Here is a 25718-nt window from a genome sequence, read left to right on the forward strand (position 1 = left end):
GCTTACACTTGCTCCAAGAGTTCCTTCCACCCCTAGGAAATTCATAGTCTTTTCATAAAATATTTGACCAGCCAATTAATTCTCTAAAAACAAAAGGTCAGGTGACATTCTTAATTTAAAAGAAATGCTGCCTCTATCCTGGATCATGAAGACATGATAATCCAGTGGGGCAATATCTTTGGAAACTAACGATGAGGAAATCTGAGATTGATTTTTTTCTTTTTCCTTAAAGAACATCATTATATATTCAAGTAGTCTTAATCCTTGGATTACCTGTATTTGAACAATGGAAAAGGTATTACAAATGAAAACAGTTTGGGGGAGCAAGTTTATCTACCCCCAAGCAAATTTATCCTTAGGTGGAGTTTAGAAATTTCAATTATGGAATTGAAACTTGCCTGAAGTGTTTAAGTATGGTTCTTTCAGAATAGGAGTCAGAGACAGGTTTCACTGCTCAGGGAAAAAAAGGCAGATTAATTTCCTTAACTTGTCTTCAATAAGAATTCAGGGAATTCAGTTGAAGCTTACTATCAGAACTTGCTGAACTGCTTTAAAAAACTGGCTTTTTAACATCCCAAGCCTCTGTAGTTGTCCTCTCAGACCTCTTATTGCCTGCCCCCGTTAAAATTAATATTTAACTAACATTAAATACCAGTAGTAACAAACCTCAGTGTACATAAAATGTTGCTTAAGTTTATATAAATTTGTTTTCTTCTCACAGCCTGGTTCACCAGGACCTGTAATCCCTGTCCAGCCACATGGGAAAATACTCACAAAGCCAGATTCCCATTGGGAGGGAACAGTTACTGGGTCAGAAGCTGAGAGCGGTGTCCACCTGAAAACAGAACTCCATCAAAAACAGCTGTCAAGTAACACCCAGGCCCTTTCAAAGAATCACCCTCCACAGCCACTGGCACGCAGTTCATCCGAGCAGCTTGCACAGAAGCTGCCTTCTGCGCCCGTGAAGCTGCACTGTCCTCCATCACCTCACGTAGAAAATCCTCCAAAGTCATCGACGCCTCACACGCCTGTACAGCACGGTTATCTTTCACCAAAGCCTCCTTCACAGCAGTTAGGCTCTCCCTACAGGCCTCACCATTCTCAGTCACCTCAAGTTGGAACCCCTCAGCGAGAGCCTCAGAGGAATTTTTACCCAGCAGCACAGAACCTTCAAGCCAGTACACAGCAGGCACCTTCTGGAGCACTGTTTCCACAGACGCCCTCAGGACAGTCTTCGGCAGCATACAGTCAGTTTAACCAGCAGAGCCTGGGCAGCACGGCACCGCCCCCTCCACCCCCTCCGCCCCCTTCCTCTTCCTCTTACTATCAAAACCAGCAGCCCTCCGCAAACTTTCAGAACTATAGTCAGCTGAAAGGCAGTCTTTCCCAACAAACTGTGTTTACATCAGGACCAAATCAAGCACTTCCTGGCACCACAGGCCAGCAAGCCGTCCCGGGACACCACGTTACTCCAGGGCACTTTCTGCCCTCGCAGAACCCTCCCGTTCACCATCAGACTTCCGCTGCTGTAGTCCCCCCGCCGCCTCCCCCACCTCCCGCTCCAGGACCACACCTCGTCCAGCAACAGCCACACTCCGTAGCACATGGCGTGGGGCCTGTTCATGCTGTCACCCCTGGGTCCCACGTTCACTCTCAAACTGCTGGACACCATCTGCCACCACCCCCTCCCCCTCCCGGCCCCGCCCCGCATCACCATCCACCGCCCCATCCCCCCACAGGACTCCAAGGTCTGCAAGCACAACACCAGCATGTGGTGAACTCAGCCCCTCCACCACCCCCTCCTCCTCCGCCTTCCAGTGTTTTGGCTTCTGGGCATCATACCCCATCAGCTCAAGCCTTACACCACCCACCTCATCAAGGACCTCCACTTTTTCCTTCAAGTGCTCATCCAGCTGTACCACCGTATCCCTCACAAGCTACACATCACACCACTCTGGGACCGGGACCCCAACACCAGCCTTCTGGAACAGGGCCACATTGTCCATTACCAGTTGCAGGTCCTCATCTCCAGCCCCAAGGACCAAACAGTATTCCCACACCTACCGCTTCAGGGTTCTGTCCTCATCCTGGCTCTGTGGCCCTGCCACATGGGGTTCAAGGACCTCAGCAGGCATCTCCAGTGCCTGGACAGATTCCAATTCACAGAGCACAGGTGCCACCAACATTTCAGAACAATTACCATGGTTCAGGGTGGCATTAAAATGGACTCCAAAAACATTTTTTAAAATGTTCTGTAAGATAAACAACTGTATATTTCATATGTACCTGTTAAGGTACTTTTTAAAGCTTGTACATGAAACTTTGTATAAAAAAAACAAAAACACCAGTGCTCTCTCATTGTATTTTTCCCATTTTTGCTTTTTAAAAAATTCCTTAAAAAAATGTGCTGTTAAGCCAGTGTAGGTATCTTTTATTTTGTAAGTAAGTGAACATTCCAGCTGTTTTTCTGGCAGTAGATTTGATGCTACATGATCTTTAAATTTTATTGTTGGAATTAAATTCATTTAGTGAATGTTTTCTACATTATTTTATACATATGCATTAAATACACGGCTCAGTAATGGCAGTACGAGGATTTCCTTTCTATCAATCAATCAGCAGTTCTGTGAGTGCATCTTATGTATAAAAAAAAAAAAAATGCAATACAGATTTTTTAGTTTGGTGTGAAGATGGCTCATTTTGTTTTATCGGTTATTTGCAAGCAAAATGTAATTTAATGTATAGATGATTTTTAATGTCTCCTGACAAACTGTAAATAATACTGCATTTCTTTTGCGTATATAATCGCTTACAGCTTTTCTCATTTGACATATAGCACTGTACATATGACATGTCTTTGCAAAACTGTGTGATCTTTGTGAAAGTAGTACAGTATATGGCCTTTAAGTTCTCTTTTAAATATACTGTCACATTGAAGCACTGGTTGGGCATTTTAATTCATGTTAATAAACCACAATTATGTCAGTTTTACCAAATTGTCCTGTACCACTTCTGAGATTGGGGTCTGTTTGTTTATGCAAGTGTTTGTTTTTACAGAAGTTAGTTACCTTTTCCAGATAGAGTTTGTAAGGAGCCTTCCATGTTCTTTCGCAACTACTACCTCAGCTGGACTGGACCGCAGCGAGCGTCAGGAGGCGGTAAAGGCTTGTTCCTGGAATGTTCCTACATGTTATTTTGTTGCAGGAGCAGGAGCCATAAGAAACTACCGTGCTACGTAAATGCTACATACATTTACTTATATCTGACATCGTACAAAATGAATCCATTCCATTAAAGCATCCCATGATTCATCTATAGACTAATTTACAACTGTTTGAAAGTATGGAATATTTTACCTAAAAACACAGGACTATCTAATTTGTACATGTTAGAACATGACTGAAATGTCCTATGGATGAACCAAAATTAGTTGAAAACCTTAACATTTACTGTCTAGCTATAGTATTTAAAAGAGTAGCAGGAAATTTTACAAATTTGTTTTGGGTGTACAAAACTAAAGGAAAAAGGCATTTTTAGCTCTCTCAAGTGAAATGAAAATGGCCTCTCAAGTGAACATTTTATTGCTGAAATACAAAATGCTAGTTATTATTTTGGAATAATAAATTCTTTGTCTTCTACCTCTCAGGAGGATTAAGTATAAACCAATAGTAGTGACAGTATTTGTCAACACATATTTCACCATCCAATTACTTGACATAATTTGACACAGTATACAAATTCTGTGTATTGGAGAAAAAAGTAAACAGACTAAAAATGACTAAGATTGGCAGTAGTATGTCATGTTTTACACTTTTAATTTCCATTTCCTTTTGAAAACAGCTACATTAACACAGCTGTGTTTAGGGCTCAATCCTAATCAAGTTTTAGAAGAACTTAGGTCAACTTTGCCATCCTTGATTATCAAACAAGATTCTACTTACGGTATTTGCAAAAGAAATACGTGTCCACGAAGAAGTGGCTTTACATCATCCAGTCATCCTCCTCCACCACCACCACCACCACCACCACCACCCCCCGATAGTTTCAAACAGAAGACAAAGTTAACCAGCATAGTGAACTATTAATATTCACACCTCTTTAAAAGGACTGTCCTAAAGATTTTAATTCCTCATAGTTTTAGATTTGCCTACTATACAAATAATGTATATGGAAGCTTTTCTGTAAACTGCATTAATTTCTAAAAAAATTAACGGGAGAAAACGAATTTAAGAAGTAATTTCACCAGCAGATACAAACTGAAGTTCTCTACCCCAGCTGTTAACTAGCTATGGATGATCCAAGTACGGGAAGAAGCAAGTTAGTAAATCAGTTTTCACCTAGAAAGCTAATGCTTTTTTGAAGCTCCTATTATATCCACTTTTCCTCTGCCTTGGGGCAGTTCTAATTTCCAGACAGCCAGCTTCTGAATCTGCTAGAATCACATATGTGATCCACTGCTTGTCATTTTCCATGATGACTTCACATGGACTAGAGAAAGGAAAAGATAGGACATTCAACTAAAATCACTTGAGCTGGCTATAGTGTTTTGCATAACCAGTGGTTCTCGTTTAGCTTATATGCATTCATCATCATCAAGCCACCAAGAATCTGCTAAAAACCATACCATACCTAATACAAATGTATATTCCTTCTAGAACAATTGCTTTTACATTTATAAACTAGTTAGGCTATTTTATCCTAAATGAGAGATCCTTACAAAATTCGTAATTATCTGGATTATTTTCTAACATGAGCCAAAACTGTATTAGACAAATTTCATTCAAGTGTGTCATAACCCTGATAAAAATTCTTACGGACTTAGGGAAGACATACATGAACTCCATGGTTCTCGTGAGAATGGTTCCTGTGCAAATTCTGGATGGCATCACTGGTCTACAGCCACTATCTTTCACAGAACCTACAAGGTCACCTACAGCCTCAGCAGAAAAACCTAGCATGCACATTTCATAAATGAATGGTATCTTCCACCTCACAGCGATACGATCTAATGCTAACTCCTAAGAGGATTACGTGTCTTGTTCCCTCACAGTGAATACTGTTAAAAAGAAAAAAAAACCCAAAAAACTGACAATGTGCAAACAAAATGTAACTAGTATGTTTTTGATGAAACATGAATTAAAAAGGTTCACAGAAATTCTAGGTAATGGATCTATACTACAGCATCTTTTCTAGATCCATATCCTACCCTTACAAAACAATGAATGTTTTCCTCGTATTAAGCCTTAATGCATGTTCTACAACTACATTTCCTGCTACAGGAATGCTGATACTTCCTTTAGTTCTGGTTACACTACATTAAAAGGATAGCAAATGTTTATTGATTCTATCACTTCAAATATAGGCCAATGACCAAGGCAATGTCTGGGAAAAAAAACCCAAAACACTTTAATTTTTAAGACAACTGCAAGCACCTCAAACAATGGATTATTGTTACAACACTTGTTATCTTTTCACAATCTAGTTATTGCAAAGGCATATGGATAAATGTTAATGGACAAAGTCAAGAAAAACGAGGCACCTTGAGGAATGTAAAACAAACAAAAAAATTCAATCCACTGATTTCTAAAAGAGGCTAAATGTACCTCTATATATTACATTCTAAAATTGTATTGCCTACTATGGTTTGCGTTCTGGATTCTACAGTTTTAAGGAAATGCATAAACAAAATTGTGTGCAACCTGCAAAGGGAAAAAATCATTTTCTCAACTTCAATGCATGGAAAGACAATGAAAAAGCTTGTAAAATGTGTTGTAGCCACACATGAAACTGTCTCTGGAATGAATGCAATCCCTGTTACCTCTGAGATGTTATTATTCTGCCCACTGCACTGCAAACTGTACATATCAACCTTGGTTCTAGACAAACACGAGCAAGCTTTTTCCAAAAAAATATACGTATATTTTTTCATTCCACAAACTGAACATGTTTCTCTTGTCCAATTTAATCTATGTAGAGTTACAGGCTTACAGGGCTTGGAGGGAGGCAACACCACATGGTACCAGGCACCACATTTTTAAAGGGAAATTGCTCTTTTCCTTAAAAGTACCTTATAATTAAAATATGCAAAAATGTGAGTGAATGGAGTGCTAAACTATAATACGTATTTTAGAATGAAGCATGTCTTTTCTTTGCATAAAGTGCCATATAGGGATGAGATAACCCAGAGCCAGTTGTTTAAAATCCAAAGCAAAAGGACAGTCATGGAATGAAAGTGTGCACAGCTGCTCGGAGTAGTGAACGCCCATTACTGCAACTCGGCTACAAAGCACTCAAGACGGGGTAGCTTTTCTGAAATTTGAGTCCCCATCCCATATTTAATGGAAATTAACATTTACAGGGTGCATTTACATACACTATAATACAGGATGATGTCCCTTTGCCAGAAGATCAAAATTGTACATTCCTTGCTATTTCTTGGTTCCAACTTGATAATTTCTTAAGATTGTAAAATTATATAGTACTCAGCTAAAATATTTCTTCATAAATAGTTACAAAACCTGCCAAAACACAAGGAGGAAAGTATTTTTCGTTCAAAAAAACTGACATTTGAATGTCACACAACACAAGAAACAATGCTTAGAGACATGTTATTGTTTCCAGAAGTAAAGTGGGTCAGTAACTACTAAGCTGAAGACAAAAGACTGCCCTTCCCCAGGATCACAGTGCACAAAAAGCAAAATGTCAAACGACAGTACCTCAAAGCAAAATAAAAGGTCTGAGGATGAAGCCAGCTCACTTGTAATCCTGTTAAGAACGAGAGTCCCCCTTTAGGGCCAATGCACTGGACAACATGTGCCAGCTCAGAATGCGTGTGTGCAGAATCTGCTAAGAATTCAACCAAGGATGCCGAAGGCATTCGCCAGCTGAGGCTCGTTTTTCTGGAACCATTTCTAACATCGGGATCAGGAAATCTGTGAACTGTGCAGCATCTTCATGGGGCCAGCCATACTTTTCCACAAGTACATCAAAGAGGCTCCAGGGCTTCAGCTTGGTGATGTGTCGCAGCTCTCCTACAGGAAAAACAGGCATGTCAAGAAAGCTCCCAGCTGTGCATTTCCCATTGTTGGTCCAGCCGTGTTCTTTACAATGAAGCAGATACCTACCTGCTCAACACTGCATGACAACAGAGGCCAGCTTTCCCACAGACGAAAATGTCACATTTCAAGTAAGCTTGGTGAATACAAACAAGGGTTCATTTAAAAAGGAAGAATTCATGTGTATCAGTTCCAAGTTTCCTTAAATAAGCAGAGCATGCTGAGGACGCCCAGAATATTTTCATTTGCAAAGACTGACCGAGGCACTCTCCCCAACTTGGGATTCTTCGCAATTTGCAAATTTGCTTAGAAAAAGCTTTAAGATACATGCTATTTAAACTCCTTGGACCATTTTTTCTGCAGGTTACCATGCAAAGAAAGGGGAATCTTTTCCTCTGGAAGAGCGCTATTCAAGAGAACTTGACAGTAGTGATAGTAGAGGTGTACTTCACAGGTACTGTCCAATACGGTCGCTGCCAGCTCAATGTGGCTACTGAGCACTCAGAACGGGGTGAGTGCAACTAAGGAACAGAAGTTTAATTTTAAGTTAAGTTTAAATAGCCACAAATAGCTAGTGGCGACTGTACTGGACAGCACAGCCCTAGAGCCAGCCCGAATCAAATACCATTCATCTCCACACATTTGCTGTAAAATCTAAGCTATCAGGACATCAATTTATGAAGCCTGAAGTTATACTTTTCAAAATGCGCTAACTGCAGTATGAAAAGTGTGGGTTATGAGCAGCCCTGACAGAGTGACTGACAAGCTCGTAAATGGTCCACGAACTATAACAGCCTTGTTCGCAATAGGAAAAGAAGTTATTTTTAAAGTCAAACTGCCAAGAGGACAGGAGGACTGTCACTAAGAATGACTCGTCTCCTCTGTCTGTTCACAGGAGCCGCGCACCGAGAGGCCTGCTCCGTTTGCCCCGCGGCTCCCCTCGTCCTGGGGCCCAAGCCGCCGACAACGGGCGCCCTCACACAGAGGCCAGTTCCCCTCTCCGCTGGCACCTGCTGTAACCTAACCGACGAGGGGTCTGTACACGCGACGCACTGACAGGGGGTCAGTCCTGTGCTCACAAAGGTCTCCTCAGGAGGCCTGGTCCGCTCTACCCAGTTATTCAACTCAGTGTACACACACACCTCTCCTGTTTCTTTAATCATAAAGAAGATAAAAGGATATCACAGAAAATTACAAAAACAAAGGAAAAACGACTGGTAACCCACCCACGATGACCTTTTCTTTGGGCCTACACTCTTTCAGCTTGCGTTCTTATGAACTGGTCTGTCTATAGAGTAGTCATCACGACGCACACACAGTTCTGAATACAGAAATCACTAGAAGATATTTCTCGTGAAAGGGACTGGGTGTGAAGTCCGTTCCTGGCTCCCAGGTAAAGACGGGGGACAGAGTTAAGCGTGGAGGCTGCAGCTCAGGTCTACTGTCCCGAGGCAGGTGGACCTGCCATCTTAGAGGAGAAAGTGTTCCCTCTCCCAGCAGGAAACACAGTCCCCGTGAGAACAAGTGGGAGCGACCACTGAACGTTCGCCCCTTTAACCCAGAAATTCCCGCCGTAGGGATCCCGCCTAAGGAGATAAACCCTGGCACCCACCCACCCCGCCATGCCCCCACACTATGCTCACTGCAAAATTATATACACTAACAAAATTACAAGTGCTCAGTAATCAGAGAACGGTGGTCAAAAACACAGCCAGCCACAGTACACCCTCCTGACGAGGAGTAGTTAACAGTACGCAGTAACGTGTGGGAAAGTGTATGGTAACGTGTTTAGTAGTAACGTTAGTCAAAACTGTGTTCTACATACGACCCCAAGAGCCCATAAAGATGGAAAGCAGGTGCTCTGAGACACCGGCTTTGTTTTACAGTTGTTTCTTTCTCGTTCTGCATTGTCTCTAATGAAGCTCTATTGATTTTATAGTGACTGCTCGTCTCACCAGGGCGAGGTTAGAGCAAACTAAGAAAGCACACACACAGCACGGCGAAACCAGCTCCGTGGGTGGAGACCTGGAATAAACGTGCGCCAGGTCTGCACATGAGAGCAACTGCTGAGCTCGGTCCACTCAGGCCCGCTCAGAACATGGGGATCTGCTCCTGAGGACGCAGTTCTCAGACAGACTAAACTCCATACACAGGCAACAGAGTACAATCTTCCATGAAAAGAGAGGTGCTTTACCATGACAGGTGCCTTAAAATCTACGTAATAACAGTGATGAAAACAATACAAAGGCTGGAAAGCTATACCGAACTAGCCCCTCCGATAAACTGATAAAAATGATTCCAGAGGAAATCCTAAAATATCTGACATACTTTTGACCAGGTAATCCCACACAAAAAACTGTATGTGAAAAGATACTGTCTGTAATAGGAAAATATGCAGTATGCAAAACAGTCCTAAATATCAAGATACTGAATACATAATAATACTGCAATGTAACAGAATAGCGCGTTGCCTTTCAAAAGAACAAATATGTGGATCATTGAGACAGGTGGTAAAACTCTATAATGCCAAGAAAGACGAAATAAACTCGCCTCGGCCCTATGATCCTATGCACAACTTCTTATGTTCAATTCCATGATAAGAAGAAACGCTGTCTTATAAAACAGTTGATAAAGGTTACCTAAAAACAAACCCTAAGCCCCCAAACTTGCGCGTCTATTGCTAGAAACGCCAAGAACAGGTTCCTCTGATGAGTAAGGGCTTCAAGTCCATTCACCAACTCCAGACCGGCCCACAACACACCAGAAATGAGCCAACTCCACTCCCACCACGTATAAGACAAAAATAAAATAACCAGATAGTACAACATTTTAAAAATAATTTTTTACTATTGTCCTATTGTACAAGTAGCTTTTACCTTGACAATTTTTTCCCTTAGGAAAATATACCAAGATATGTTTTGTTGAAACAAATTGTGCCAGTAACGAACCACTTGATTGTGACAGTCTTTTCTTTTTAAACCGTTTCCAGCCTTTCTTTCCTAAAGAATACTGAGTAATACTTAACCTTCCCTCGGCGTCAGCTCTCACCCACACGCAGGCCACCCAGACACCAGCAAGGCCAGATGGGCAGCTGCCTCTCAGGCTTCCTGACCCACTCCGGGGGCAGAATCACCCTGACAGACCAGGGAAGGCTGACAGGGAGGGCCCCTCCCCCGGAGCAAAGGCTCTGGGAGGCCACTCGCCACGCCAGCCTCAGGTCCTCAGGGTGCTCTCTGAGGAAAAAAGTTAAGTACTTCCATTATACTCCTCTTGAATATTAAGTGATTTGTGAAGGGAAATGTATTATATTGACTATGAAATTACAGCATTCCAGAATCACACACACAAGCATATGAGGTTTTACACCACACACGGGGGACGAAAAAGGGAAATCCTGGTACTGTAACTCCTGGTAACTAGAAAAGAAACCATGATATGAAATAAATTAGGACAAATTTCAATAGCATACACATAGAAAGGAAACCTATCAATAAATGCAGGTACAAAGCAAGACAAAAAAACACAAGAAATTTGAACAAATTCCTACAAAGTACATGTAGGTAAATATTTGAGGTGAAGATCTGTATTAAACCATACCTCCCACACATAAGATAGATCCTAGACCTAAGAGCTAGAACCATAAATTTTTGGAAGAAAACTGAAGAATAAATTTTCATGACCTTGAAGTAGGCAATGGTTTCTTAGATGTGATATCAAAAGCACAAGTAACAAGAAACAGAAAATTGGACGTCATCAAAATTAAAAACCTTTGTAATTCAAGTATCACAACATGTGCATTCAAGAGAAATGAAAACATTATGTCCACACAAAAACTTGTACATTGATGTTCACAGCAGCGTTATTCATAATAGCCAAAAAGTGGAAACAACCCAAATGTCCATCAACCGATGGAGAAACCTGATGTGGTCTATCCACACATAAAAAGAACGGAGTATTGATTCATGCTACCACATGGACAAACTTGGAAAGCACTAGAGTAAATGAAACAGGCCATCACAAAAATCGACATATTGCATGATTCCATTTATATGAACAATCCAGAACAGGCAAATTCATAGAGACAGAAAGTAGATCAGGGTTGCCAGGGGCTGAGGGTAGGGGGATGGAGAGTGAGTGCTAATGGGCCCAGGGTTTCTTCGTGAGGTAACGAAAATGTTCTAAAATCAGAGACTGGTAATGGTTGCATAGCTGTGTGAATATACTAAAAACTACTGAATGGCACACTTTGGAAGGGTAAATTGTATGCTGTGTAGATTACACTTCAGTAAAACTGTTACTGAAAAACTGGCACAAAGCATACAACAAAATAACTTTAAAAGAATTCCAATGCTGTGTTAAAGGATGCAGTAAAAACAAACATCTCACACTACTGACGAGCTCATACTAAATGATAGGAATAAATGGGATGAACTATAATAGAATTTACCTGAACCTGTTAAAACAATTTCATTTTTTTTTTTTTTTTTTTTTTTTTGCACCACACGCTCAAATTTAAATGAGTAAAACAGTAACTCAAAACTACTCTCGGCTGTGGCTCACGGTCTGTTATTCCCCACATACCTCTGCTGTGTGTTCTGTGTCACTACAGCCAGCCTCCAGGCTGCAGCACTGTCACTACCACACACTATCTCCACCACAGCTCTCGCTGGGAGGCCCCTCACACAGCCTCCAAGCAGGGACCCAGGGCAGAGTGAGCCTGCCGTCAGCGATGGCAGGACGACGAGCGTTACCAGCACTGCCCCAGCACCGAGGGCCAGCCACCGCCCCGCTTCCAGCCCACAAGGACTTCCATCTGAAACAAAGACTGGGGGCTCCCCCGGCAGTGCAGCAGTTAAGAATCCGCCTGCCAATGCAGGGGACACGGGTTCAAGCCCCGGTCCGGGAAGATCCCACATGCCGCGGAGCAACTAAGCCCGTGCGCCACAACTACTGAGGCCCACGCACCTAGAGCCCGTGCTCCGAAACAAGAGAAGCCACCGCAATGAGAAGCCCGCGCACCGCAACGAAGACCCAACACAGCCAAAAATAATAATAATAATAATAAATTATAAGAAAATAAAAAATAAATAAAACAAAGACTGGACTCAGGTGAAGGCTTTCAAATGTACTGAGTCGGCAGGGAGCCACCTTCACCGGGCACCACCCCGCCAACCTGGGCTCCGGGCAGCAGGCAGGGAAGGAAGCAGACGGAGCCCCTGCTGGCACGGAGCTCAGTTTCTGAGAGAGAGTTTATCACAGAGAGGGAAAACCAGAACTCTTGTAACACAGAATTAGTGCTTCAGATAAAATTAGAGTTAAAGCAGTTTATGTTTTAAAAGTTTTGAGACTCACTAGTATGAAGAAACTTTTCTAGTTATTTCCAGAATCCAGCTCCCGCTGAGACCGGCCCAGTTCACACTTCCCCGCAGGCCCATCTCGGCGTCCAGCTCCTACAGGACAGAGTGAGGCCTCGCTGAGCCCTGCGTCCTTCCTCCCCAGCGTCTCCAGGCCAGACGCGCCTCAAGTTCACAAACTGCTCTAAGCCCACGTGTGCAATCTGCCTGTCTTCACTGCCTACGCCATGTGGAAATGCTATGACCGAGAAGGTTTTAAACTTGAAGCCACGAAAATCAAGTGGGGCAGTGACCATCCTATCCTGTATGGGCCAAACGCCACAGAGGGGCTTTTCTCTTCACAGAAATAAGAGAATCTGTTGATTTTTAGGTAATTCTGGAGCTAAGTTAAAATCATTCTAACAAGTTTCATCTCAACATTAAAAATTAAGAATAGTGCCTCTTTTAAAACCCAGCTCCTGGGATTTCCCTGGCGGTCCAGCAGCTGGGACTCCACGCTCTCACTGTTGAGGGCACAGGTTTGACCCCTGGTCAGGGAACTAAGATCCCACAAGCAGCGCGGCGTGGCCAAAACAAAACAAAACAAAACAAAACTAAAAGCCCAGCTCCTGAGTTTCACCCTCCTTTCTCACCCCCTCCTACACTTTTCCTCATCTTCTACTGGACACCACTTATCCTGTTGCCGTCCCTGCAAATGTACTCCTTTGGCTACACAGAAGTTTCCTGCATGCTCTGAAATTCTGCACTGTATTCAAGAGGTCTTTGGTCTGACACATACTATCACTCACCTATATTACCATACACTCAACGCCCTCATCTAGGATCAAGTAGTTTCTCCTTTTTAAAGTTAACTGTCTCCTCTCACACTTCCATTCTCAATACAGCAACTTCTACTAAAATGATGGCTACTGATGGCTCAACAGAGTATCTGCTTGGTGGCACAGTAAGGTGTGCTCCTGGCTGTACTGTTTTTCTCGCCATCACCTGAGGGCTGGGACACTTTCCCGGGTTTGTGCCTTAGTCCATTCAGGCTGCTATCACAAAATATGACTGACTAGGGAGCTTACAAGCAACAAATTTACTTCTCACAGTCCTGGAGGCAGGGCGCCAACATGGGCGGGTGAGGGCCCTCTTCCAGCTCAGAGATTTCCTGTGTCCGCAGGTGGCGGAGGGGCTAGCGAGCTCTCTGTGTCTCTCCGTAAGGCACTACGTCATCCATGCCTTTACACGCCATCCATGCCTTTACATGCCTTCCAACAGCCCCGCTCCTAACACTGTCACCTTTAGGGGGTCAGGAACGGGTTTGGAGGGACCCACTCAGACCACAGCAGAACAGCCTAGGGACAAAATCCACAGAGGTGCTTACTTCTGTTGGGCCACAACTTGACACCCTGACCAAGATGGCTTTCCTTAAAGATCTTTGGTGGCTAATGCCCACACCCAAAGGAATGACCAGCAGATTAAACCCTAACAGGGTGAGGACAGTAATTATACTCCCAGCCACAAAAATCCAGCTCAATTTTAATAAAATGCCTGGCCAAGAAATAATTTAAACTAGGAGCAGTCATTTTACCCTGAATTGTAAGCAAGAAGACGCCACTTAGCTGCGTTTGACGTTTAGCTTTAATGCACGGACCCCGCTCTTCTGCCCTGGCCTCGGGGTGGGGATGAAACCTGCTTCCCACCCAGGAGAACGAGGCGGGAAGACCTGCTGCTCAGCCCTCCCGAGTCCCACTGCGTGCCAACGTGATGGAAGCAAATTAAGAGCAGTTTTCAATTTCGCCTTTCTCTATCAGTTCTGGCACAAAGGTATTTTAGAAAAAATTTTAAATGGATACCTTTAAGAGCCCATTATTTCCAAAACGTATATTCACTCCCCTTACTGGGGCAGGCAATGCCAAAACACATTTTTAATGCAACCAATCACTCCCCTCATCCCAAGGGGCACGGTGAAATCAAATTCAGGACAGGCCCTCATTCGTCGTCGTACTATTCCCGAGACTTCTGTGAAAACCCTAAATCCCTTTTGAGTTCCACAGTTACCATAAACAAACAAGCATCAGGAAAGAACTTAAGTCCCAATTCCCAGTCATTTTAGGGGATTTCTTGCCTAATCATCCAAAGGAAGGAAAAAAGTCACCACAGTCTCGTGGTGTCTTGTCACCACAGTCCACGTGTTGTCGGCCTATCTCTACCACGGATGCCAGATGCACTTCAATTCCACAGGCCACCTTCAAACAAGCTCCTCAAAACAGAGCCCACGCACACAACTCCTACAGCACACATACATAACAGTGTGATGATGGAACAGCAAGGTTCCGCGCAAGCACTGTATACTCCCATCTGGGCGCAGGCAGCGGTCCACTTGTCCGAGGAGTAGGGCGCTTATGGAAAGGCCAGTGTGAAAGCCGCCCTCCAGCATGAGGGACCCAGGACAGAGAGCTGTGGGCTGGAACCAACCACCCGCCGACATCAGTCCCCCAGGCGTCGCTCATCAAGTCCGCTGAAGGAGCCCCACAGGTGGGATGAGGAGAGGGCTCCAAGCCCGCTGCTGGCTCTGGGCTGGGACTCAGCAGGCGTTGCCCCCAGTCCCTGCAGCCCAGACCAGGGGCAAAGCCTAACAGGAGCCAAGAGTCTCAGAGCAGCCATCTCCACGAGCAAACCCGACCACAGGCTGCTGGCAGGGGTACCTTCAAATCATTTGCCTGACTTCATGTTCTCACCACTCAGGGGCCCCCCCTTTTGTTCCTCTTTCAACTTCTTCCCCACCGTGCACAGCACTGGTTCCTCACCCACAGACCACGGACAGAGACGGCAGAGCCAGCCACCCTAAACAGCCCCCGCGCTACAGAGGAAAGGGCAGCAGTGGCACAAGTGAAGCAACAGTCCTCGTGTGCCCCTGCCGGCTGCTGGCCCTCACCCCGCCTGATGCCTGAGGTGGGGAAGGAGGCTCCCGCAGCCCCCTCTGCTCGAGGGTCAGGGGCTGTGGGCCAGAGCCCTCCCGGGCCCGCTCCCTTCCCCTCCGGGGCACCCGCAGGCCGGTACTGCTACTCGCCTGACAGATCAGGCTGCTAGCTCCTGGCCGCCCTCCCCACCTGACGATGGTGAAAGCGACGGCTGGGGGCAGGTCATCTACCAGCCAAGTCCTCCTGAGGCCCAGGCCATCTCCCATAGGCTCTGAAAACATTCTGAAATGTGGAAGAAGGAGTCTGCTTTGATTAAAATAAACACGACTCCCCAAGCCACGCCATCCCAGGCCAAAATAATCCAGAGCTTTCCCTTGCTTCAACTATGTTCAAATAACATTTTCTGGAAATTTCCTAGGAAACAGCCTACTCTCTCAGTCATACTGCTGTCCAGTTCACAACGCGCACAGCGTTATCCTGTTTATAACTCTGCTTCAGCAATAACGGAACCAGTTCCTAATGCGCCGCGTGGTGCAGACATCCTCTCACGCCTCCTTGTGTCAAGGATGCACTCACTGGAAGTCACCCCCGTTGACAGCCTCGGAGACGACGTGACACGCCGTGCCCAGCCCCCCAGCATGCTCCAGCCCCAGCTGTGCCACTGAACACACTGCCCTGAGCACGACTTGAGACTGTGTGAGAGTCTGGGTGTGGCAGGGGACCCCTGTACCTGCTTAAGTGACCCAGACTCGAAGACCAGAGTCTCAGAACGAAAATTAATACGTGTCCGAAGAACATTTTTCCTCGACAATTTTTTTTCCTCTGATGAGCTTTAAAAAGGAAATAAGATATTGCATCCAGTTACATATTTCACAGGTCACCCACGGGTATTCCCAAAAAACCTAAGAGTTGTGGTCAACACACTCAGAGTACGTGAGCAGGAAACCACTGTCTTGGCATGGTTCGCTCTCAGGCCTCATGCATTCACGGGGAGATGGAATTTAAGGGGTAAGACAGGACTGGTTAGCTGAACATCACCAAAGTATATCATAAAAGGTTATTACTCTACAAGAATTCCTTATCTCACAGGAAAGTAAAAAGTCAAATTGGTTTTCCAAATTTGGCTAAAGCAGGGGAGATAGAGTATCTAGTACTTGCAGAAATTTCTAGAAACTCCATGTCCCGCTCACATCAACTTTAAACAGTTCTTTTTTAACGGGAATTGCACCCCCCTCCTCCAAATCAAAGCTGGAAAAACATGAGATAAGAGGACTATCTATGCTCACATCAAAGACTATGGCATTGGGGAAGGGCTCTGTAAAAATAAATTCCAGAGGGCTTTTTAAAAAAATTGATCACTAACTAGGGACTACATAGGGCAAAGAGAGTTGTTCGAGGTCATGCCAAGGAAGATCAACGAGAATTGTAATATTAAAATAAATCACCTACAGTACAGTGTGAGGTGATGCACTGGGAGAAGAGCATCTGATTTATAAGAATGGTGAGGCACACAGGACTTCACAGGCCCACACCCCTACAGAAACAGCTCAGACACATGAGACAGGACGCAGATGGACAGTCATTAAGTCCAGTCTCTAGGCCACCTCTGCTCCACTGCAAAAACACTGTGGTTCCAGGAACAATGTGGAAAATGGAAAGGTAAGCCTAGCTGCTTTCTAAAAATCATTTAAACTCTTTTACAAATACTTGAATACATGGATTGGTGCTTAGCGTAAAGGAGAGGTGTGGAGGAGGTCAAAGGATTTTTGGAAGATTGTTCTCTTACAAAATCCTTATTCCACAGATATCAGATGATTCTTTATTTCTTGAGGGCCTTCTTCAGCAGACTCCCCCAGCGGTAAGTCCAGATCTCTCTCCACTGCCCAAACGCGAACGCACAATTTCTCCTTTGGGAGAGGATTACGCTGAAAATTAGTGTTGCATAAATACCGTTACCTTTTCTGGTGAAAAACTCCTTGGAATATTTCCCCAACATAGCGTATTTTCGAGGGACTTTCCCCAGCAGTTCAATGATCAATGCTATGTGATCTGCATTGGGAAACATTGCCAGCAAAACAGAAACACACGACAATTTAATCAGTACACTGCATGCAGACATTGCCATCGCCCGCGCAGACAGAAACAGAGCGCAGCGTCAACAAGCAGAGCACAGGCTCTGCCCGAGTGGCCAGATTCAAGGCACCGCAGAGGAGCTGATGCACAGGGCGGCCGCAGGATGGGGCCAAGCAGGGGCTCCTTCTCGACTCTGAAGTCAGCACAGGAATTCTGCTGGGCTGCTTTTGGAATTTAGGAGAAAGGCCTTTGTCACCATTAATGCTACAATCAGCAGCTGCTATTCCATTTCTGTCTGCATCGTGGCGCTTTTCAAAAAGAAGAGGTACTACCTCTGCGATTGAAGAATTCCCGAGAATATTTTCCAGATAGAGCAAAGTGCCTTGGGATACTGCCTAGCAGCTCTATGATGTGGGCTATGTGGTCTATGGAGGAGAGAAAAAAAAGGATACGGGAATGGGAGGGGCAGAGGGAAGAAGGATGGGATAAAAGAAGAGGGGGAAAAAATTGAAATTAGTAAAAAATCAGAAATAGATTCAAATCAACAATGTCTGCAGCACATCCATGCAGAGGCTTCTGGGACTGGCAGGCCTCAGGCCCCGTCTGGAGCATTAACAGTGACTGATGCCGGCTCACCCCAGGCTACCCCAGCATCGCAAGCAAATAAGCATGGAGATGGTCAGGTCTGCAGATGGGAATTCAAGCCAGAGTTCCCTGGTTTTAAATTCAGCCCCCAACAGGACAGAGAAGTGGGCAGCAGATCAGTGGACAAAAGGTCCACGGAGAGGCTCCGGGTTCATCCGGCCTGTCCTCTCCCGGCCAGCTGGGCTCAGGCCTGCAGGGGCAGGCTGACGCCCGAGGGCTCTCCAAAGCGTCGCCGGTGCCAGGAGGCTCTGCCTAGTCACTGCAGCTGAGGGGGCTTCAAGCTCAAAGGGAAAGCATCTGAATTTGGTGCTTGAAAACCAAAACACAGCTCTATTTCGGTGCAAAAAGACAATATTCTCCAGAAGTTCAGGACTCTCAGGAGACCCGGACTGAGGTATTCAGCAGGCAGCAATACTCACCTTCGTCTCTGGAATAGTCTTCCCCAGAATGCGGTTCAAACAAATAATCTCCCGTTGCCAGCTCAAATGCCTAGGATACAACAGATGACATGCTAAGCACTTCACAGAGACGGGCCCCAAGCCAGCAACTTTTTCTGGTACAAGAGACCTACATTTTATGAGGATCTGAATCAAACCAAAGAGTCTCCTGAAAGAGCTCAACACCAGGCTTTCTCTTCTTCCCAAAAGTTCAAAGAAGCCTCAGAAATATTCTTGTACCTCTGCTGCACTTTGCAGGAAGCAGCCGGGTGCAGGCGTGGCCAGAGCACTGCACCCTAATCTGAACAGCAGAACGAGGGCTCAGTCCAAGGTCCAGGTCTGCATGACCCCAGAGCCCAGCTGCAACCCGCAGGCTAACCTGGCCCTGGACCACGGGTGCGGCTGCTCTCCTGAAGCAAATACCTTCATGTCTTAGCAACCGGGGGCTCCTTTCAGCAACTCATCGTCACTTCATTCACTTCTGACTCAACCAAAGGACATTCTAGAACCAAAGAAGCCCCTCTTGCTCTGTCCCCTGGGGCCAGGAGAAGGCAGACCCCCGTGCAGCCCGCCCGAGGGCGGCCAGGAGAGCGGCTTCCTGGTTACAGGGCTGTGCCCACCAGGGTGCTGGGGTCGGGAGGGAACGGGAGGGGCACTGCTTTCCCACTGCTGCCACTGAGCCCACTTCCTTTGTTCATAAAATCATCTCAGGACTATGAGCTTTAACTTGCTAACAAGACATAAAAATGACAACTGCTATCGCTCTGTTGATCAAATACCATGCTTTATTAAAAACATGTTTTAAATGAGAATTTAAAAGAAGTTTTAAAAAGAACAAGCTAAATCCCGTTTTTGGTTTTTCCCATACTTACTTCTCTTGGGCGTTAGATCTCGCTGTTCTGGAGGCCCTCAGGGGCCGTCCCCGCTTCACCGATGCCTGTGGGTCAGTGGCCAGGGCACCGCCCACTCCTCTCAAGGTACCGCCCTCCCCACGGGCGCCTCGATGAGCCCCACCGCACCAGCCCACCCTCTGCGCTTCTGTCGAGGATCACAAGGCGTGGGCGGGCACCATAGGGGAAGTCTCATCTGCCTGGGGTGGGGCCCCTCTCACAAACCCAGGTGGGTGCGCTTAGCCAAGGACCACATCTCTTCACCTTGTATTTTTCTTTTTTAAGAAAGGAGGGAAGTGGGATGCCAAGCCTGTTGCCAGCTACCCTGTGACGAGCACCGGTTCATAACTCGGGATCCCTGCCCTGAACCAGACCTGGGTCTGATGTGCCCAGTCTCAGCACAGAGTACGTCAGGCAGTCGTCTAGGTGCTGCAGGGCCTCCCCGCTCCACCCATCAAGCAATAAAGATACTAGGGCCAATCCCACATCAGGGTAAAACACCTCACATTTGGCCACAGGTCCATGGGGAACAAGTGGATGACACACTGAATGGCCAGAAGTGTCTTTCTCATCTGGGACACAAGCCAAGAGAAAAGGGTGAAACCCTAATGGAGAGAGAAGACCCAGAAGTCGCGTGACGCAGCCAAAGGGGAGCGCCAGCTGCTCTTCACCGTCCTTGGGGCCTCCCTCACTCTTCTAATTAATGTTCAAAACATTTCAGTCCGGTTGTATGTATTTCTGACGGCCTAGCACTAAGACATGTCCACTGAGTGTTCTCTGAAAGACGACCATGTTGATTAACACCCATGTATTTCCAAGGAAACACAAGTTGAAATGGTTTAGAAGAAAAAAGGAAGAGGCAAGATGAAGGCTCCCCTGTCATGTTGTCGGGTCCTGATCCTCTGAAGCATGATGAGATTTGTCTTAACAACTAGGACACAGACAGCAGGGTAAACACACATCACAATGAAAACATCAGCCTCTGTACTTTACAACTTGCATTTATGCTGGCAACTATGAAACCATGAAAAATTATTGCCTTCAACTCAATAAGTTACTCTCAATATAACCTCTATTATTATTGTTTATTTTTAATACTTGGGAACTATGTACTCTGTACTCGGCCCAACCGCCTCAGAGAGCTTTCCCTTGGACCAGCCTCTGTCCTCAGGCTCTGGGGAGACCAGATACCCCCCTTCCTGAAATGCCATCATCCCACGTCAAGTATCCCATTCTGAATAAATAAGGTCACGTATGCCTTCTGTGATGTGACCACTGCCGAGAAGTTTGGTGAAATGGGTCAGACTGGCTTTTCTTGTCTCTACAGTGCTGACTGAGGCTCACCATGGAACCCACGGGAAGACGCCTATTCAGGGACTCTGAAACACAAGTGCAGAGCGACCAATGCCGGGGTCCACACGTAATTTTTAGATCATGCACACTTAACATCTGGAGGGCTCCAAAGCTCAAGAAAAGAAAAAGAGATTCCACACCTGACACAGCCCAGCTGCTCTGCCTCATGGCGCTGCCCCTGCCCAGTGGTGAAAGCTCTCCCCCCTGCCAGCAGCACAGGCGCTTACCAGTGAACATGGCTACCAGCCACCACTCTCGGCTCCACTAGCGTCTCTGTAAGATTTGATGCCCTTTATAACAAAGAACCCTGCGCTTTACCACCGAGAACAATCTGGAGCTTCACGACAGCTTGGTATTATGAATTTAATGTACCGTTACCTACTTAAACCTCAACAGCAGGATGGGGTGGGCAAAGACGCCTCACCTTCACCAGGGTCTCTACGAAGAACAAGAGGGGACCTCTCAGCCACGGCCTCCAGGGAGGGGGGAGTGGGGAATGAAGGTTTGCCCCCGCTCCCAGAAAATCACCCTTAAACTGATTAAAAAGAACTTCCTCAGCAGCCCTAGAAGTACTGAGGGACCTTACGCTTCACTTCTTGGGAAGCGGGAGGCAAAGGAGACGGAGTGAGCGCTTCTCCGCGGGAGTCTGCTCTTGACGCTGATGCCACCGCCCACAGCAACTGCAGGGCTCAGCAGGGCAGGAGGCTGCGTGGAGGGGCGGACCCTCATCTCACAGAGGCCAGACAGAAAGCCAGGTATAAAACTGTACTGACAGCTCCACCATTATCCTACTACATCTGTGATCTTGTCCTATTTTTCTGGTTATATCACCAAAATTTAACACCCCGAATTAGAAGCACAGGATTTCAGAGCTGAAAGACTCTGCAGAGTGTAAACGAGGGCAGCCCCGATACAGCCCCTTCTGTGCTGCTGGGGAGGAGGAGGGCCTGAGCTCACCACACCCTGAGGTTCAACACCCCTGCAGCTCCCACTGCTGACGGCGCCCCCTTCTGCTGACCTGGCCGCTGCCCCCACTGCTTCCAGCCCCCAGCCCCCCTCCCCGCTGCCCCCCCCCCCGACTCGCCCACAGGGAGCCTCACCCCTGCCCACACAGCAGGCCCTGCGTTCTAAGGAACCATGACACGTCCACCAATTCTTTCTCTCTCTCTTTTTTTTTTAATTTAAAAAGAGTTATTAAAAAGAAAAAAGGCTAGAGTGGCTACCACCCACCGCCCCCTGGCCTCTGGCCCATGATCTCCGACCCCTGCCCTCCTCCCACTCTAATAACCTCCCTCATTCAGAAGTCAGCCCCCCCCCCCCCCCCCCCCCCCCCCGGGCCGGCCCAGCCATCTGGTCTACCAATTCTTTTAACCCTCCTTTTCCATACCTAGCAAGGCAAGGGCTCAGTTTTTGATACTTAACTGAGAAACTTAAAATTATTCTCTGGCATCACCCATCAGAGCAACATGGGAACAGAAAGGCACACTGTTCTAGATCTGTTGGGCCATACTGGCTGCAAACTTGAAAAACACAGAACATCCCCTTTTTTCATGTTGTTTTAGCACGACTTGCTAACAGTGCTATACTTTAGCATCAGAGGACACACCCAAAAGAAGTGCTACATTAATCCTTGAATAACAGACAATTACACTTACTCTGCATTGTTTTTTTAGTGAGAAAACAAGTACCAAGCTTTGCACACATGCCATGCCCTTTCATTTAAATATCAGAGGAGAATTTGGAGAAAAAAATGAGGAAAGCATGAAACCACGTGAAGCAAGAGACACATGCATCCCCTTTTCCAACAAAGGACTACAAAGCTCAGCCCACTAAGAGGAAGGTGACAAACTGACCAGGAAACAGGACCAAGAGAGAAACTGGAACTGGCTTATGGATGAGGGACCATTCGTGCTTATCGGTTCACAGGTAAGGAGTAGGTGAGAAGAGGCACTGGTGGGGCTGAGGAGAGTTTAGACACAACCACACTTTTGATGCACACAAGTGGCAGTAAAAATGGCAACATCATACTGGAGAAACAAGAGGCATCCTGAGGCCCTGAGGAAAACCATCGCTGAGCTGCCTAAGGGAACAGACTGGTCAAACAGGGTACAGGCGGCTGCTGGTGCCTCAGACATGGCTGGACACAGCCTAGAGCAGTGAGCCACAACAGTCTCTAGATTTTGCTTAACAGAAGGAGAGAGATTAAACACTGGTATATGGGGAAATCCTCTCTCTGCAGTAAGGAGATAAGGTCTGTCAGAACCCCTCAGACAACCTTCCCCTAAATCACAGCTGTCTCATCTTCCTCCACAGCCTGAGTGAGGGGGAAAACTGCGTACAACCTGCAAGCTTTCAGGAGCCAACAGGAACTCCTTGAAGTCACTGTCACCACAGCGGAGGTCTGATTCTCGGGGCCGTGGGCTACAGAGGGCCTCGCGAGGCCGTCTCTCACAAGACCAAACCAAAACACACAGCAGGACACGCCAGAGAAGGTCTCTTAAGATACCCAAGGCAGCCACCTTCCCCTCACCCACCCCTCAGTGGACAACCTTCACGGTCAGAAAGCTTAGACCACAGGCCCTGGCGAGGCTGGCCCATCACGGGAACTAAAAGGATGAGCCTTTACACAGAGGAAAATGGCAAAGGTCGTGCTTACCATACACGCCGTACTCCAAATGTCAGCAGGGGTACTGTAACCTGCTCCTATTAAAACCTCTATGGATCTATACTGACGCGTCTGGATGTCTTCTGTGAAGTGTTTATGCTGGAAGGGAACAGACTGCATTACCGTGGAGGAACACAGACATCAAACGAGAGAAAAAGCATCTTCTAATACATGATCACAACCGAAATGTTTTAGAAAGAAAACTCTACTTACCACCCAACAAGCGTTTCCCAGGTCGGCAATTTTAACTCTAATTTTATCTGCATTCCGTGGGTCCAAGGGATTCACCAACAGGTCGGCTGCCCGGGTTTTTGCTGGCATGAGCAAACAGCAGGACAGTTAGTGCCTGGGATAAGTGGTTTGCATGTGTGCACACAATGCTTGCTGGGCACAGTCTCCTTTTCTAGAAAAGTGGTGGGTGATCATTTAGGCCTGGAATCCTGTAAGTTGAACTCAACAGAATTTAAATTCTTGGTCTCCATCTCCGGAAAATACTTCACAAGAGAGCAAATTGCCCAGAGACCCCATGGACACTGCCTTGCCCTTTCTCCCCATCCTTCACCGAGCAGGTCAGCCCTGCTTGGTTCCTGCATCTTTTAGCTGCTCCTCATTAGGCCACGCCAGTTCCCTAATGGACCCCGTCTAGCTCAGAAGTGCGTTATTACTTAATGTGAGGGTAGAGAGAACGCTCCCCAGGGGGTGCCCATCCCTTCCTAAGTGGCCCACAGCCCTCACCTCTCCCTCTGCCTGGGCCGAGCAGAGACCTCAAGAGTTAGATGATGGCCGATTAACAAATACAGATTAAAGGCAGAGACTAAACAATTCTGGTTTAGCTGTGGACAAGGAACACTCCAGAACAGAGGTCTCTTGAGACGGCCCGGGCCCTCTGAGGTCCCTCACGAACTTGTCAAATACTCAAGCCACTCTCAACCCCCAGGAACCCTGAGGAATTCTCAACAGTAGGCACGGGGCCGGGATTCTCAGGGCTGCGGGGCCAGAGAAGCTTTTCAGACAAGCACAGACCAGGCCTGCAGGAAGCACAGTTAACCAGGGGGCAGGGACAAAGAAGAATAATGTGGTGAGGCCCAGACAGAAAATGCTGAAATGACTCAGCATCTCCATCAAACCTCAAACTGACCGGCAAGCTGGGCTTTCTGGTAAAGATGAGACGTAACCATGGCTTTTCATTCATTTCAGAAGTAATTCTGAAATGGTACTCACAGACAAAACAGAAAAGCCCGCTCAGGGCAGAATATTAAACACCCTTTAGCTCACTCGAAGGTGGGCACTGCTGGAATGACTGTCCCTCCTCTGGGTAGACCCGTGCCATGGAGCTCGGCACCCCAGGTGGGCGGCAAGGCCAGGCTGCATGCACCGTGAGCAGGACCCAGGACCTGGGGCGCCCACAGAGCTCCCCAGGAGGGGCCAGAAAATGCAAGAGAACTCTGGCAACGTTTTAACCCTCAAGACCTGTTCCTCAGACTTACGGATCAACCCAAGCCAGCCAGGCGCACACGTTCCCTTCCTGCTATCTGCCCTGCACCACGCCCCTCTGTACGAGGACGGTGATCCACAGGGAGGCCTCACCAAAGGCCAGGTGTGAGCCGAGGAGAAGAAACACAGGGAATCAGGAATGGTGAGAAGGACGGCAGCACAAAAGACCCACACAAAGAGGCAAGGTGTTCACGCGGAACAGGGAATGGGCTGAGAAACCGAGTTCTAGAAGAAACATAAAAATGCCGACCCAACAGACAGATGGCCAGCACTGGAAATGGCTTAGATGAATCCCTCATGTCATTTAATAAAGGAGACTCAGCAGGCAAGAAAATGGAATGTGAGGTTTGCAGAACTGGATTCAAACCTGTTTCTACATCTATAAGTTACAAGACTCTGGCACATGACTTAAACTCTGAGGCTCAGTTCTCAGTAAAGGAGGAAAGAGGAAGGGACCACCCCTCCTCCACCAAAAAATAAAAATGAAAAAAAGACCAAACACAGGAGAGCTACGATAGCGCCTGGCTGGCCAGATCCAGGGGCTCCCCGCTGCCTGCCACCAGCCAGACCACCCTCTGAGGCCAGGGCTTCTCCATGGCCCGTGAGGGACCAGCCAAAGCCCCCGCGGCACAGAAAGGATGGGAGGCCAAGCCGTGGCTTCCAGCACCGCAAACCACTGCGATCAAAGGCCTGGCAGCAGAAGAGGATGAAGCGGCAGGTTCTGACTGAGTGGGCCGCCATCAAGGGTGCTTGAGTGGAAAGAGGGGATCTGAAACCGCCACCCTCCCCCAGCCGCTGTTCTGAAGACATCACACACGAATCACTTCAGCTAGAGGAAAAACACCT

At 46.7% G+C, this 25718-nt stretch overlaps 2 protein-coding genes across 11 annotated transcripts in view; one reads left to right on the plus strand and one right to left on the minus strand.

Annotated features, from left to right (window-relative positions):
* Positions 1–5076, plus strand: part of KMT2E (lysine methyltransferase 2E (inactive)) — a 99815-nt gene extending 94739 nt beyond the window's left edge. Inside the window, 1 exon segment of the mRNA XM_036862843.1 lies at positions 694–5076. Within this exon segment, the coding sequence (XP_036718738.1) occupies positions 694–2221 (1528 nt within the window). The 3' untranslated portion in view covers positions 2222–5076.
* SRPK2 (SRSF protein kinase 2) overlaps positions 3799–25718 on the minus strand; it is a 229667-nt gene continuing 207747 nt past the window's right edge. For 4 of the 10 annotated variants that reach the window (XM_036862833.1, XM_036862837.1, XM_036862840.1 and 1 more), the window contains 6 exons: positions 23592–23692; positions 23370–23477; positions 18453–18522; positions 17721–17813; positions 17272–17364; positions 6847–7031 (listed from right to left, as the gene is read on the minus strand). In XM_036862833.1, the coding sequence (XP_036718728.1) occupies positions 6847–7031; positions 17272–17364; positions 17721–17813; positions 18453–18522; positions 23370–23477; positions 23592–23692 (650 nt within the window). Of the gene's footprint in view, positions 7032–17271; positions 17365–17720; positions 17814–18452; positions 18523–23369; positions 23478–23591; positions 23693–25718 lie in introns of all 10 variants that reach the window. The other 6 variants (XM_036862835.1, XM_036862839.1, XM_036862841.1 and 3 more) reach the window with 3 other exon arrangements.

Source organism: Balaenoptera musculus, chromosome 9 (genome assembly GCF_009873245.2).
Source record: "Balaenoptera musculus isolate JJ_BM4_2016_0621 chromosome 9, mBalMus1.pri.v3, whole genome shotgun sequence".
In the NCBI taxonomy this organism is placed as follows: domain Eukaryota; kingdom Metazoa; phylum Chordata; class Mammalia; order Artiodactyla; family Balaenopteridae; genus Balaenoptera; species Balaenoptera musculus.